This window comes from Megascapheus bottae, chromosome 14 (assembly GCF_031878675.1).
Source record: "Megascapheus bottae isolate mThoBot1 chromosome 14, mThoBot2.hap1, whole genome shotgun sequence".
NCBI classification, from domain to species: Eukaryota; Metazoa; Chordata; class Mammalia; order Rodentia; family Geomyidae; genus Megascapheus; species Megascapheus bottae.
The window spans coordinates 32931671-32947203 of NC_143522.1; the positions used below are offsets into that span (position 1 = coordinate 32931671).

The 15533-nt window shown below is 49.8% G+C and overlaps 1 pseudogene and 2 gene segments (V, D, J or C); all 3 read right to left on the reverse strand.

Annotated features, from left to right (window-relative positions):
• Window positions 1-753: 753 nt before the first annotated feature.
• Window positions 754-3555, reverse strand: LOC150055021 (immunoglobulin heavy variable 3-66-like). The segment is given in 4 exon segments: window positions 754-816; window positions 966-1152; window positions 3099-3408; window positions 3510-3555. Coding segments are annotated over 4 exon segments (606 nt in total).
• Window positions 3556-6616: 3061 nt separating this feature from the next.
• Window positions 6617-7566, reverse strand: LOC150055022 (immunoglobulin heavy variable 7-4-1 pseudogene; annotated as a pseudogene). The gene is made up of 3 exons (XR_016537543.1): window positions 7482-7566; window positions 7072-7402; window positions 6617-6803 (listed from the first exon to the last, which is right to left on the reverse strand). The product of XR_016537543.1 is annotated as an immunoglobulin heavy variable 7-4-1 pseudogene (transcript).
• A 6802-nt stretch (window positions 7567-14368) lies between these two features.
• On the reverse strand, window positions 14369-14943 carry LOC150055023 (immunoglobulin heavy variable 3-23-like). The segment is given in 2 exon segments: window positions 14369-14796; window positions 14898-14943. Coding segments are annotated over 2 exon segments (474 nt in total).
• Window positions 14944-15533: the final 590 nt, after the last annotated feature.

Below are 15533 nucleotides of genomic sequence, written 5' to 3' on the forward strand. Positions count from 1 at the left end.
TCCATCACAGAGGAAGTGATTTCCTCCCACAGGGCCTCAGGGAGCATGTGTGGAAGAGGACACAGAACGAGGGCAGAGATGTGCACAGGACCCTGGGTGCTGGGCAGATGTTCAGGAGTGCCAGCAGAGTAGACAGTTTTCCAGAATGCAATCTGGGTACTAAGGAGCTGTCCAGAGGGACCGTGGGGTACTGCAAAGGAGAGAGAAAGATGGATCCTGACAGATCCTCTGGCAGTTCCCTCCTGCCCCTGCCTCTGAGATCCAGTGCTCTGGGACCTGAGCACCTCCCCAGCTCAGGGCCCTCTGTCCAGCGGGCAGCTTTGTGTCCTGGCTCACATGGACATCCTGCACTGGGCTCTACCACAGCAGTGCACGGCTGGGTCCCGGGGGCCACAGCTCAGCTCCGTGGACATCTGGTGTGGCCGTGTCCCTGGACATGGTGACAACACTTGAGATATGGCTGTGGGTGGTGTCGCCATGACGACGGTGGGCTGGTCCTGTCCATGCCAGCAGCCTCCCTGGGCTGTGGGGTCCACTTCCACCAGTGATCACAATGATGTCACCAGACCCAGTGAGGTGAGAGGCAGAGGCTGCCAGGCTTCTCCAGGCCAGGCCCTAGGCCCTCCAGCTGGGGAAAGAGCACCTGCAGGACGAATGGGGACAGAGCACCACAGAGCCAGGGATGGAGATCAGGGTGAGTCTGGGGCTCGGATGCAGCAACCCCACCCCATCCTCCCTGCATCCCCCATGGCCTTACATGCGGGAACTGCCCACAAGGAAACACTCACTGGGTTTAAGGCCTTCAGGATTAAGTCCCTGTGTGACAGGAGGAATGTTCAGGTGTGGAGGATGCTGAGGTTAAGCAGGTGTGCAGACCATTGTCTGCTCTTCCTCTAGGAAGACTGACAGGGTGGGTAAAGCCAAAAGGCCTCTCAGCCCAAGGACCCAGTGGCATTGGGACTCACAGTTCCTACACCATTCTGCCTCAGACTGGCTTCTAAGGAAGTGGGAAATCTGTCTTCTAAATCTAAAGGCCCAGGAACTGTGTCACTCAGAAATAAGCTTTCTTCCCGTGCATTTCTGGACATCATCGAGCATCTGGACCAGGCTTCCAGCTGCTGCAGTGTGAAGTTACCATCTTGGCTTTTCTTCCTGAAGGAACCCGCAGTAAATAGTGGCCTCAGAACTTCTCGTGCTCACGGCTGACGTGAGGACACATGGATGGTGTGTGTTCCCGTGAGCTTTGCAGTGGACACCTCTGACTGGGGCTGTGTTAACACTGTCTAGGTTATTTCTCAGGGAGCTGAGGGTCACTTGTGCTCAGCTCAAGGATTCTCGCCTGGTCCTTCCAATTTCAGTATGAGATTGGAAGTGGGATGGAAGGCTGAGAATCTCAGCTGCTGAAGAGAAGCAGACATGTCTCGTCCACTTGGTCTGTTCTCCTCCCCCTGTGCTGCTCCACTGGACACTTGAACACCAAGAGTTCTCCAGGCTCTACGTCAAGCCCCATTTGCTGGGCACCCACATTCCTTCAGACAGGAGGAGGGCTGCCTCAGTCACTGTCACCAAGAAGGCCTGCTCCTCCCCTCCTGCAAATGGAAGGCACCCTGACCTCAGTGCCAGATCCCTTCTATTTATGAGAAGACAGTCCCACTGGGCCCTGGCCAGTGGGGACATGTGAAAACCCAGTCTTTTTTCTGATTAATCCAGGAGAGGAGATTCGTGAATCTCCAGTAACAGAGATTCACTGGCCAATCTCAAAAATACCTGTATGGCTGAGCTGGGACAGGGCAACAAAAGTCACCGACAAGCAACTCTTTCAATTGAGAAACAAAACTAGAATCCACTCAGTAACTTGCTTTAGCCTTCCGTCCATCAGTGTCCATCCTATGCTTAAAGATTTATTCTCAAAATAATGCCATTAAAAGGAATACAGGGCCAGGAGTGTGGCCCAGGGGTAGAGTGCTCGCCTAGCATACATGAAGCCCAGGGTTGGATCCTAGGAACACAACTCAATAAAATTCAGAAGAGGTGCTAAGGCTGACATGACAGAGTGAGATCCATGGGGAACAAGTGTCCTGGACATTCATCGTGCAGGCCCTGAGATCAAGGCCCCCACACACAAAGGATTACAAATTCAGCAAAATTTACATACTAAGAAGTATTTTATTGTTTATGATAATAAGGATGATATTCTTAGCTGGATGCCTGAGGCTCCTGCCTGAAAGCTTTCAGAATCAGGGCACTGAGATCTGAGGAGTGAGGTGAAATCTATCTGGAGTAGGAAATTCCATGGTCTCTCCTCTAAAGTGAACCAGGAGAAAGTCTCCAATGGAGCTGTAGATCCAGTGGTAGAGTGTCAGGAGAAACTGCAGGGACAGGACTCAGGCCCTGAGTTCAAGTGCAGACACAGGCACTCACCTCCCCACACACATACACACACTTCCCCACACTCAGAACCCACTGCATGTCCAAATACACATGGTAAGCACCTGAGAGAGAGAGAGAGAGACCACGTTCCTGGGTGAGCTGGTCCCTGAGCCTCTGCAGGTGACCACATTCAAGTTTGGCACGACTGGAGTCTCAGTGGGTCACAGTGCAGGCTCCCAGTCCTCATCAATGGCCTCCCTCATGTGTCATCAGCAAGGGAAAGAGACCATGGGATCAAAGACAAGCCGGGCTCCTATGCTCTGTATGAGGAATTCACCAATGGTATGGAGTGCTTGGCTTTAGCCAAACATCCCATCTGTCTGCAACCTGAGTTTCTATGACTCATCTATCCAGGGTGTCCACTGTCTCCTCAGGAGTCTGAGAGGAAATGACTGAGAAGGTCCTTAACCTCCTCAGAGTTGACCTTAGTGACCTCAACAGTGTCACCCCTGCCCAGCTGTTGTGCTGTGTCATGTCCATTCAAGAATTCATCATAAAGTACAACTAATACATAGAAATGAAAACCTGGCCATCTACATTTGCAGACAAGGACAAAGAGTCAGGGTCACAAGCTAGAGAGCTGTCTGGGAAGACTTCAGGTCATGTGGACAGGCAGAGCTGGTAGAGAGGGGTCAGCCCTGAATGTTCTGCTCTGCTCCCAAGCTGACCAAGAATTCAGTGTGTGCCGAGCGCCCTCTGGTGTGTCCTCCACTCTCAGGCTGTTCATATGCAGGTACAGCGTGTTCTTGCAGCTGTCTGTGGAGATGGTGAAGCGGCCCTTCACGGAGTCAGTGTTGTCTGTGCTACTACTATAGATGAATGAAATCCACTCCAGCCCCTTCCCTGGAGCCTGGCGGATCCAGCTCATCCAGTAACTTCCAATGTTGAATCCAGAGGCTACACAGGAGAGTCTCAGGGACCCCCCAGGCTGCACCAAGCCTCCCCCAGACTCCACCAGCTGCACCTCACACTGGACACCTGAAAACACAGACAATCCTGGTCAGGCATGCTCACACTCACCACTCTTCCTCCACCAGCTCCTCTCACACACTCAGGGTCTCTACTTCCCCATCAATCACCTTTGAACACAGCCACCAGGAAAACCCAGCGCAGGCCCAGCTCCATGGTGAGTGGTGTGTGTCAGTCACTGGATGGACTCCAGCTCACAGAGCTTCAGGGCAGGGCTGGCTGGTTTTCATGAGCAGAGGGACGTCCCATTTGCATGGCCTCTGCTATAAAGCCAGCTGTGGGGCAGGAGTCTCAGAGATGGAGCTCCAGAGCAGAGGTGACTGTGCTGGGAGAGTTTGGTGACCATGGTCACCTTCAGTCAATCATGACACCTTGACCTTGTGCTGTGGTTCTCACTGTAGCTGCATCTCCATGGGAGCCTGAGGCAGGAGTGGAGAACTTTGAGACTTCTGTGAGGTGCAGAGGGGATGAACATGTCCTCTCACTGTGCCATTGTGCCTGCTGAGCATTCATTTATGAATTAACATAAAACTTGAGTTACAGTCTGGGAGTTTGGCCTCGTGGTAGAGTGCTTGCCTAGCATGCATGAAGATCCAGGTTTGATTCCTCAGTACCACAGACATAGCAAAAAAAAAAAAAAAGCCAGACGTGTTGCTATGGCTCAAGTGGCAGAGTTCTAGGCTTGAGAAAACCCAAGAACAGTGCTCAGGCCCTGAGCTCAAGGCCCAGGACTGGCAAAAAAAACCAACAACAACAAAAGAAAACAAAAGAAAAAATAACAACAACAGAAACCCCTTGAGTTACAACATGGATGGTATCTCCTTGTGAGCAAGAGAATTGTTAAACAAAAATTAAAGCACTGGTATATTTGTAGGATTTGACATGCCATAAAATTCACCCCTCATCCTGATCTGCACACAAAACAACCTGGTCTTCTGTCACTTTTATTTTCTGTGTCTGGGAAGAATGCCATTGGACTTTTCATAAGGATCAAAGTGTCTTTCGACCACTTTTTGTGACACAGCCATTTCCACACGGTCTGTTCTGTCAATCCCCGTAATGACGGTCCTTCCATTTCCTTGATTGATATGAGTGTCTTCTTTAATTCCTCTCCTCAGTGTTTACAGTTATCATTGTGGAGGGCTTTACCCCGGTGATTATCTTTTTTCCCAGATTTCATATTTATTTTCTGAGGATCTTGGCAATGGCTATTTTCCTGATCCCTTTCTCCGTATGTAATGTGTCCATGAGAAGGAGCTGTTTCCTAAGCTGATTTTCTCTGATGCATTTTGTTGAAATTATTATCATGTGCAACTATTTTAGGAGGGGTCTTCATGGTCTTTCTGTAGTGCAATGTCTTCAATGATGAAGGCATTTAAACATCATCTGTGCTAAATGTACTTCTTCTTGTCCTTCTCTTGCCTTATTGCTTTGGCTATGAATTGCATCACTTGAAGGAGAGCATAGAGACTGGGCACTCCTGTCTCCTTCCTGAAAGGAGACTGTCCTGCCTCCCTCTGCATGTGCCCAGGACCACCCTGGACTCCATGTGTCTGCAGCACCCCCTGCTGGTGCTGAATGTCTCTCCATGAAAGTCTGGGTGGGCTCTCACTGTGGTCCCTCCCTGGAGGCATCTGTGTCCTCTCTGTCCTTGGGACTCAGCTGCTGGAGGCCTGGCTAGCACAACTATGGAAATGGAGTCTCAGCTTTGAGAGGCCTGCAGAGCTGAGTGCCTCCTGGATACCACGTGCTCCTCGTCCACTCCAGGCCCTTGTGTGGAGGCTGGCAAAGATGTGACCCATCAGAGTCCTACACGTGAAAGAAACCAGTCACTTTTGATGCAGACACTGTCATAGTTTCCTTACCATGATGACCTCCACTTACATTGTTTTTCTGACAATGACATGACTGCATTCTCCTTTATAGCTCGATAGTTCTCCACCATGAATGCATCCTGATTCTGTCACTGTTGCAGTGAATGCTACCTTTCAAAACATCAGCACAAAGGTATGGAAGTAGTAAGAGTGCTTTGAATTGCACAATTTTAAGCATTAAGACATTGAGGATTATTCTCTTACATTCCTATCCCTTCATATTTCTTCACTAAAATGTGCCTCTTAACAGTCTCGGGTAATTCACTGATTGGATTTCTCGTGTTTAAAGATTATCTCTCTAAGATTTGCAATAGAGCAAAATCTTGATACATAAGGACATATAATGTAAAGCTAATTGAAAGGACCTCCAGGATAGTGAAACAAAAGCCATATAATGAATGATTGTTGTCCTTAATGTACTATGTTGTCTCTCATCTCCTTTGCTGTCCCTTGGTTATCTCATATTGGTATAGTATCTCACTTTGTTATCTGATATATTGAATTTATTTGTATTTGGATATTTGAAATTTGATAGGGAAGGGGGGAAAACCAAGATGGGTAGGGGGTGTGGGGGGGGAGGGAAATGGGTACCAAGACATGTGAAAGGGTATCAATGTATGTGAATTAATGCACCTTCTATCTGGCAAATATCATGTAACCCTTTTACTAATTACAATAAAAAAAGATTATCTCTCTAACAATTCTGGATAGTTGTCCCTTGTTGGACAAATGACTATGAAAGATTTTCTCCATTTGTCAAGTCTGTCTCTTCCCTGGTCAGATATTACTTTGATATTTTCCAATTTGTCAGTTCGTGCTATTATTTCCTGGGCTATCTGTGCCCTATCAGTTTCCTGGTCTGTGCACAGCCCTTGCCTGTGACTCCTGCCAATCCCCCACCAAGTACCCAGCCCAGTGACAAATGTGGGGAAATCGGAATCATATTCTTCCTTCTCCTCATCAGTGCTACTGTATCAGGACAAAGTGTGAAAGCCACAAACAAAAACTTAATTGAAAATAAAAATATTTCTACATTTTCTAGCAGCATATACCTCACCTGGAAAGCAACCCAAATAGAAGACAGTGACTCTTGAGGATCACAACGGGAAACATCCTCAAGGAGAAGGTGTGGCTGGCTGCAGGTCCTGTTGATCTGGGGCCCCAGAGAGAAATGTCAGACATAGGAAAGTTTATCAACTATTGATTTGTGCCAAAGAGTCATGTTTAGATTTTCCTATGCTCTGGTGCTCTTCTTATATTTTATTTTATTAAAACTAGTTTTTCTGATGACTTTTCCTTGAGTGTTTCTGCCAAAATTCAGTGCTGTTGTGAGGCATGGATGCTCACACAGAGACACAAGTGTTCACAGGATCACACGTGTGCTCATTCACCTTCACACATGGGCAGGGGGGACGGGCATCTCCAGTGTTGGTTCTGGGTGGGATATTTCCCAGCACTGTGTTTCCTCCTCCTTCTGTACTCTGTGTGGAGCCGAAGCCCTTAGACCAAGCTGCCGGCGGTCCTCTTGGTCTGCAGCAATGGAGCCAGATGTCTATAAGCTGTAGTCTGTTATGAGAGCAACGTTTTCACCACCAAAATTAGAGACAACTACAATCAATTTGTCTCCATTCAAGGACCTGACCTGTCACCTGTCTGTGAAAATATTATGAAGATGAGCAAAACTCCCATCCCTCCCTTTCCCAACACTACATTCACAGCCCACAGTCACAGCTTGTTGTCTGCAGCTAGTTCCCTGTCTAGGGCAGCAGAGCCGGCTTCTCCCTAGGGTTTTTATCACCTTCTGGGCACGGTTTCCACACTGTGCCTTGCACAGTAATACACAGCCGTGTCCTCGGCCTTCAGGCTGCTGATCTGCAGATATGCTGTGCTGACTGAGGCCTCCAGGGAAAAGACAAATCGGCCTTTGAAGGCCTCAGCGTATGTTGGACTTCCAGTGTTAGTGTTGATCCATCCCATCCACTGCAGGCCACTTCTTGGCTCCTGTTTGATCCAGTTTATAGCATAGCTAGTGAAGGTGTATCCAGACCCCCGGCAGGAGACCTTCACAGCCTCTCCAGGCTTCTTCAGCTCAGCTCCAGATTGCACCAGCTGCACCTGAGCGTGGGCACCTGTGGAGAGGATGAGGGGAAGTTAGGGGACCAGAAGTGCCCTCAGTGTCCACAGCAGCCCTTTCCTCGGGGTCCTTACCTGGGGCAGCTGCCAGCAGGAAAAGGAGCCTCCATGTCCACTCCATGGTGTGGGGCGTTTGGACTGGGTGGCCCTGTGAGAGAGATGGCAGAGGCCCTTGCTGTATATGTCAGAGGAGCCCCAGCTTTCTCCTCTGTGGGCCCTGGAGATTTGCATATGGCTCTGCCTTAACCCCTGCTGGGCTCATCTAGTCATGGAAGTCCTGGTGCTTTAGGGTCATGCACCAGATCTCATCCCCACAGAATGGCAAGTGTCCTTCTCTCGTGCACAGAGGGTCCAGGTGTTCTCAGGGCTTTGCTGTGTCCTGACTGATGCCAGCTCTATGAGCTCGGATGGTTGGACTAGGTCAGCCCCAAATCACGGCACAGCTGGGCCTCCACAGAGGGCCTTCCACCTGTTATGGGTGGAGCAGGTGAGAGCCTGAGGGTCAGTATGAGGAAGGTCATTTCCAGCCTGAGAGATCCACCATTTCCCCTTGGCTAGCAATGTCCACTCTGTGCTTAGAGGACTCTGGGCTGTCCACGCCAGGAGGAGATCTGAGAGCCCCTCTGAGGTTCCTTCAGGTTAATCAGGATCATTTTAATCCCGGATGGGGATGGGAGCCCTCCTCAGCCCTCTCGTGTGTGTCCACTGAGGTTGGTGTCCTGAGAGGCGCCATGGTGGAACTGAGGACATGTGCAGTGAGCAAAGTCCAGGGGGAGGTAGAAGCTCTGCCCCCTTTCCAAAGACCAGGACTGCATCATGGCTTCACCTGAGCCGCTGGTGAAGGCCCTGAGCCCTCAGAATAATGCTGGCCACAAAGTAGAAGAGAAGAAGTATAGGAGATATGTTATTTTTTTTCAATAGTAAATGGATCGTGTGGTTAAATTTTACCAGACATGGTGTCTGTCCTGGAGGGATGCTTGGGACTCTGGATATTGATGTTCATTAGTGAGTCGTTATTCTACACAGAGGTTTTGTCGTAATAATTTCATATAATCCTCTAGTATGCGTCATCATACTCATCTATTATTCCTTGTTCTCTTCACCACCACCCCGTTAATGGGTCAATTCATTCTATTTTAATTCATGCATATGAAGTATTCTTTCTTTTTCTCTTGACAGCTCTAGGGGTTTAACCCAGGTTCTGGGGTCTGTTCTTGAGCTTTGGTGCTCACCTCTTGCTCTGTTACTGAGAAAATGCTTCCTTTCTGACTTCTGGTTATCATCTAGATAAGATTCTCATTGCTGTCCTTCCTGATCTAGGTTCAAACTGCAGTGCTCACACCTCAGCTTCCTGAGCCCTTGGGCTGCAGTCGTAATCCACTGGCCCCTGGCTCTTCCATGAGGCATCTCACACAGATTGTGTGAGTGAGTTTTCAAAGCACATACATTTCCTGGACAGAAAGGTTCTGTGGGGTAACATGGTGTGAGGGGGAGGTCTGTGGAAACCTGTCCTGCACTGCTTTCTGGCTCTAACCTTCATCCTATACACTGTCCCCACGGGGAACCCACCCGGTCTCCTTCCTGACTGCAAATGTCTCTGCCAATCCCTCTCATCCCATACCTACAGGAGGATCTTCTGCTCCTCAGGTGGTTTCAGCTCTGGGGACAGGCAGGCACCCTCTGGAAACAGCAGGAATAAACCGTCGTGTTCTCTCAGTTGTCAGAGGCTAGACAGGACTATGACTTCACAGGTGTTTCCTAGAGAGACGGTTGGTTATGTGCCCCAGAAGCCACGTGGCTTCCCTGGGCATCTGCAGCAGGCCCTGCCCTGAGCTCAGTGCATCCCCTGTGCCACCTGCTGCTGGCCAGGGCCCTGCAGATGTCCTGAAGTCCAGGTGTCCCCACATGGACAATGGCTCACTGCCTTCTGCTGTCTCAGAGCCCTGCTGAGTGGAGAACTTGGCCTTTGCTGTCTCTCTGAGCTGCCAGTGTGGAAGTCTGGGCTGTACTTGGTGGCTTCAGGGTAACCCGAGCCTCCTGCCCAGTGCAGTCCCTTCTCGGGGGTCAGTGAAACCAAGGCCAGAGGCTTCCCTGGTTCTGATGGAGCTCCAGAGCCCATGCATATGACCAACAGGATCTTCTAGGGCTTCACAGACCTGATCCTGAGGCTGCAGCCACACCTGGCACAGGACAGCCAGGGACAGGAAAATGATGTTGGTCAGTCACCTGCAGTCTCAGTCTCCCCCTGGTGTCACCTGTGACCCAGGCAGCTGTAACCAGGTACAGAGCACCCAGCTGTCTCATCTACTGGATGACCTATTTCCTCCCAGATGCCCTGGGTCTGTGTGACTGGACTGTGAGATCCCCCATGGCGAGACAGGCACTGAATCCTAGAGTTGGAGACGCACTTACACGGGAGTCCTGTCCTTGAGGTACAGGGCTCCTGAGCACCTTTGTCCCTCTGTCCTGAGGACTGAGGGGACAAGCTTCTCTTCATCTCACCCAGGGCCCAACTCTGGGCGGGGGCAGCGTCACCACAGACAAGCATAGGTTATCCCCTAGATGACAATTCTCCATCCTCACGGAATCTGTGTTTCCTGGTAGACCCTGAATGTTATGCCAGGCCCAATAATGTTCCCTTCCTATGATATAAATAATAAGCAATATTCTTTGTCTCCAGTAACAAAAAGATGATTTTAATTTTCAGGAAAGATGGTGGTTTACAGCCTCCCTTCACAGACCAAGGCCTGTTTGCCTTGCTGGGCAGGAGGGACAGGAAAGGCCTTGTCCCAAAGGTCTTCTCAGCTTCACCACTGAGTCAAGTCAGATTGCTCGCAGCCTCTCTGCAGGTCCGTGCAGGGGCTGTAGGCTCTCGGGCCCTTCCAGGTGATACCCAGCTTCTCCTCTGGAAAATGGAATGAAGTTCTTGCAGACATGTTGATAGGGCTTCCTTTGTGTTTGGAGAGCTCTCTTCAGGTCACAGCCTGAATACAGGATTCCCATCATTTCCCCTGGTGAGCAATGGAAGGCAGACCAAAGGCTGCTTTGACTCATGGCATTGAAAATGTACATTTAATACAAGCAAACATTGCACCACCTGTCCACAACAAAACAGACCTAGAAAATGTGACATTTGTTGTAAGACAAATAGACTTTCTTTCTTTCTTTTTTTCTGTGTCATGTGTCTTGAACTCAGCCTGGGCGCTGTCCCTGAGCTCCTCAGCTCCAGGCTACTACCCTACCCTTGAACCAAGCCCCACCTCCTGTTTTCTAGAGGTTAATTGGATATAAGCGCTCAGGTCCTTTTGTGCCCAGGCTGACTTTGAACCTCGATCCTCAGATCTCAGCCTCCTCAGTGCTATGATGAACCACCACACCCTGCTAGTCAAAAGACTTTCTAAGGCTGATGCTCTTCCCAAGAATTGGACCACACCCTTGTTTGTCTCAGGAGGGAACCCAACTTGTCCACCCAAACTCAGTCACTACAGCGATAATGAGACTTCACATGACATTAATTCATGGAGACACTCAAATGCCACAGGTTCCATGGCCTCATTTCCATTCCACTTTCCAAAGTCAAGGACAGCAGAGCTACACGTCCCCAGGTGAGGTCCCAGGGACTGTGGGAGGTGGGGACTTGGATGTAGGTTCTTGTAGTCTAGACATTATGACTCCTGCAGCTGTCCTGGGACAGCACAGCCGGGGACAGAGAAGCAGGTGGGTCCCCAGCTCAGATCTGCATCCCCTCCAGTCCCAGCACAGCCCCTAGACACCCACATCGGTGCCCTGCCAGCCCCTAACACATCCACAGGTGCTTCATGACTGAGGAGGAAACCTGTCAGGACAGGAGAGTGTCCAGAGAGAGCCAGCTACTGAGGTGAAGCAAGAGTGCAGCCTCCTGTGGTTGTGTTATTGGAGTCTGCTGTGGGAGGCACCTGCAGGTGATGCCTGAGGGGGAGCCTAGGTCCCTGTTATCTGGGTCCCCCTGGACCAGGCTGCTGGCTGACCCCAGAGACCTCAGCCTGAAAAGTTGTAGCAAAAAATGAAGAGTAAAACCTGGGAAGTTATAGCTAGTCCAAATTACAAAGTGCTGTAAGATCGGTCAGAGATTTAGTGGAGACATTGGGAATTCGTCCCCGCGTCAGCAGCTGTGATTCACAACTGTTTACAGTTAATGAAGCAGATAAGGGGTTAAGGAGTCCATCAATGTAAGGGTTAATTAACCATAATATTGTGAAAATGGAAATTCCCCTGACTTGTTTGTTCTGTACTATAAAAACTGTGCTGATTCTGTGCTCGGGGCCTCCAAGCATCTCTGACTTTCGGGCGGGGAGGACCAAGATCAAGCTTGCTAATAAACGACTCATTGCAGTTTGCATTTATCCTTGGTCTCTGGTGATCCATTCGCGGGGGGGGGGGTAGCTTCAAGTTTCTGGGCATTATAAGCCCTCTCCTGTCAGCCTCCCCACCCCGGGCCCTGAACTGCAGGAGGGAAGCTTGCTGAGGGAGCTGATGGGGAGCGAGGGGTGGAATATGTGCACATGAGCACATGTCTATCCTCCACACACTTACACCACAGACAGCTCACACACCTGCACCGTGCACTTGACACCATGAACACCAGAAGACTGAGCACCACTGCATGAGGACGCACGTGGGTGTCTTGGGTTGTTTGTGGTGAGGAAAGATAACAGAAGGTCTCAAAGAGAAATAGAGTCCATGGCTTACATGTGTAGTGTTCAGGTCACTGTTCTGCATTCTGCTCAGGTTGGGCCCTCTACCCTTTCAGCCACAGCACCACTTATGCCTTTTTTAGTGGTTAATGGAAGATGAGAGTTTCAAAGCCTTTCCTTCCTGAGCTGCTTGGATCTCTGATCCTTGCATCTCACCCTCATGAACTGCTAAGATTACAAAGATTATCCTTGGTTCCATTTTTTTTGGCCTGTTGTGAACCTTGATATCAGGACCTGAGCACTGTCCTTGGATATTTTCTCAAGGCCAGAGCTCTACCACTTGAGCCACAGCGACATTTCCTGCTGTTTTCTATGTATGTGTTACTGAGGAATAGAACCCGGGCCTTTGTGCATGCTAGACAAGCACTCTATCACTAGGCCAAACTCCTGACGCTCCATTTGTTTCTTCATCTGTTTCGCTCTGAGCCTAGGGTGGTATTTAAATTCACACAGAGTTGTGCAGTCATCACCATAAAATTGCAAGCAAGCAGTGACCTCACTGATCCTGAGAACCAGTTCCTCTCAAGGTCATAGAATGTGATGGTGGAGAGGGAAAGTCTTCTAACTGTGACACAGCTATACACACATTTATTAATCATTTATTTACTCTTTATAACAGACCTGATGTTATGCAGCAGACTCATAGTTCACAATGGTTTGGAGGGGAGGACATCATTGCAGACATCAGGACTGTCTTTTATCATTTGTATACATTATGACACAAATCATCGTTTATGATCTTTATCCACATGGACACAGGAACAGTTATCTCCTGATGAGTGAATGATTTGTGGCCTTACCCAGAAAACTTGTCCATAGAAAACTTCTTACAGTCTAGAAGTCTCCTTCCTGAAGTCTGTGTAGTTCACACACAAGTTGTTGTTCAGGACATGTAACGAGGTCTTTTCTGATAATGATGGCATGGAGAAATGAAGAAGGACTGTTTGGGAGTGTGGGAGGGGGTCATGACCTAGGAGGACAGCTGGATGGCCCGAGGGTCCGCTGGGACAGCGCCTCCTGCCCCAGGATACCCTTGCATAGTGACATTGTCCATGAATAAGCACAGAGACCTGGTCACCAAGCCCAGAGGTTCTGTCCTCAGGATTCCTGCATCTGTCACTGCTGGAGGAAACCACAGGACAGACAGAGCACAGCAAGGCCAGTTCCACAAGCACAGGGTAGGTTTTCAGGCCAGTCCTGCCCCAGACTCCTAGGGTCCACTGGACGTCAGCAAGAGGTCCTCTTAGCTGGGGACTGAGGAGTCCCACCAATTTTTCCCAGGGCAGTGCAGGCTGAGCTCTAGGTGAATGGCAGACTCATTTTCCTATAGCTTGGCTGTTGAAGAGAAAAGGAGCTTGTGATAACAGGAATCACTGAGTAGGACAATGAATTCATGACAAGAATCCTCTTAGTACAAACGAAAATTACAGTGCACTGTTCTACCGGCAGTGGGTAGAGGGAAAGATTGAACACCTGGAAAGTTCAGTGAGCTGCTCTCTGTTTCACACCTTCTCTGTCTCTCTCTCTGTCTCTCTGTCTCTCTCTCCCTCCCTCCCTCCCTCCCTCCCTCTCTCTCTCTCTCCTCTCTCTCTCTCTCTCTCTCTCTCTCTCTCTCTCTCTCTCTCTCTCTCTCTCTCTCTCTCTCTCTCTCTCTCTCTCTCCCTCTCTCTGTTCAGGTTTTATTCAGGGTGGTCTGGTCTCCGTTCTTCAGGTATACACTTATCATTTTAGTCATTCTGTCATGATTTCTGATGTGGGTATTTTTCTGGTGTTTGTTGTGTTTTCCTCTGAGTAAGCACTGAAGAGAGATTTAGACTTACTTCTTATGCAGCTGAAATCACAGGCAGTGCTCAGCACATCCAGAGTAGTGACTGAGATGGGACTCTCAAAGGATTATGCCTCCACAAGTACCTTGATACCTTGATCACAGGCTTGAGTCACCAGGCCAGGACTTTTCCGTTTTGTTCACGGAATGAACTCCAGCTCTGTAAATCCTGGAATCTTTGCCCTGAGTCTCATGGAATGACCAGGTCCCCTGATTTCTTCAGGATCCAACGCTGGTGACCACTGCAGAGACATGTTTACTTCCCAAGTGACACTGTGTCATTTTTCATAGTCACCAGTCAAGATGAGAGCCATCACAGGAGATGCAGGTGATAAGTGGGGGAGGAATCCTGTGACCACTGCTGGGCCCAGAGGCAGCACAGACACCAGGAGCCCAGGCCTGGCTCAGCTCTGCTCTGCTCCCAGGCTGACCTGGCTACAAGCTGTGCCGAGCGCCCCCTGCTGGTCCCGAGCGCCCCTGCAGGGAGGTTTGTGTCTGGGCCTGCACTGCACTTCCTGCACTGTGTCTCTAGCACAGTAATAGAGGGCTGTGTCCTCCACTCTCAGGCTGTTCATCTGCAGGTAAAGTGTGCTCTTGCCGTTGTCCCTGGAGATGGTGAAGCGGCCCTTCACGGAGTCTGCGTAGTTTGTGCTACTACCACCACCATTGATGTATGAGAGCCATTCCAGCCCTTTCCCTGGAGCCTGGCGGATCCAGCTCATGCCATAGTTACTGAAGGTGAATCCGGAGGCTGCACAGGAGAGTCTCAGGGACCCCCCAGGCTGCACCAAGCCTCCCCCAGACTCCACCAGCTGCACCTCACACTGGACACCTGCAAACACAGACAATCCTGGTCAGGCATGCTCACACTCACCACTGTTCCTCCACCAGCTCCACTCACACACTCAGGGTCTCTGCTTCCCCATCAATCACCTTTGAACACAGCCACCAGGAAAACCCAGCGCAGGCCCAGCTCCATGGTGAGTGGTGTGTGTCAGTCACTGGATGGACTCCAGCTCACAGAGCTTCAGGGCAGGGCTGGCTGGTTTTCATGAGCAGAGGGACGTCCCATTTGCATGGCCTCTGCTATAAAGCCAGCTGTGGGGCAGGAGTCTCAGAGATGGAGCTCCAGAGCAGAGGTGACTGTGCTGGGGGTGTTTGGTGTCAATGGTCACCTTCAGTCAATCGTGACAAATTGAACTTGTGCTGTAGTTCTCACTGTTGCCGCATGTCCATGGGAATCTGAGTCAAGAGTGGAGAACTTTGAGACTTGTGTGGGTGCAGAGGGGATAAACATGTCCTCTCATTGTGCCATTGAGGCTTGTGTGCATTCTGCTTAACATTTATGAATTGAAAAAAAAACGTAGGAAAAGATGAATGATATCTTCTTGTTGATGAGCCTAATGTAATACAATTATGAAAACTTCTGCACATCTGCTGGTTTTCCCATGCTGTTAAATTCTCCCCCGATCCTGGTCCTGCACACACCAAGTCGAGGTCATCAGGTCCTGGTGTGGTTCCAGGAGAATGGTGGTCATCTGGAGAGGATGCCGAAGCTCCTTCCTGTGC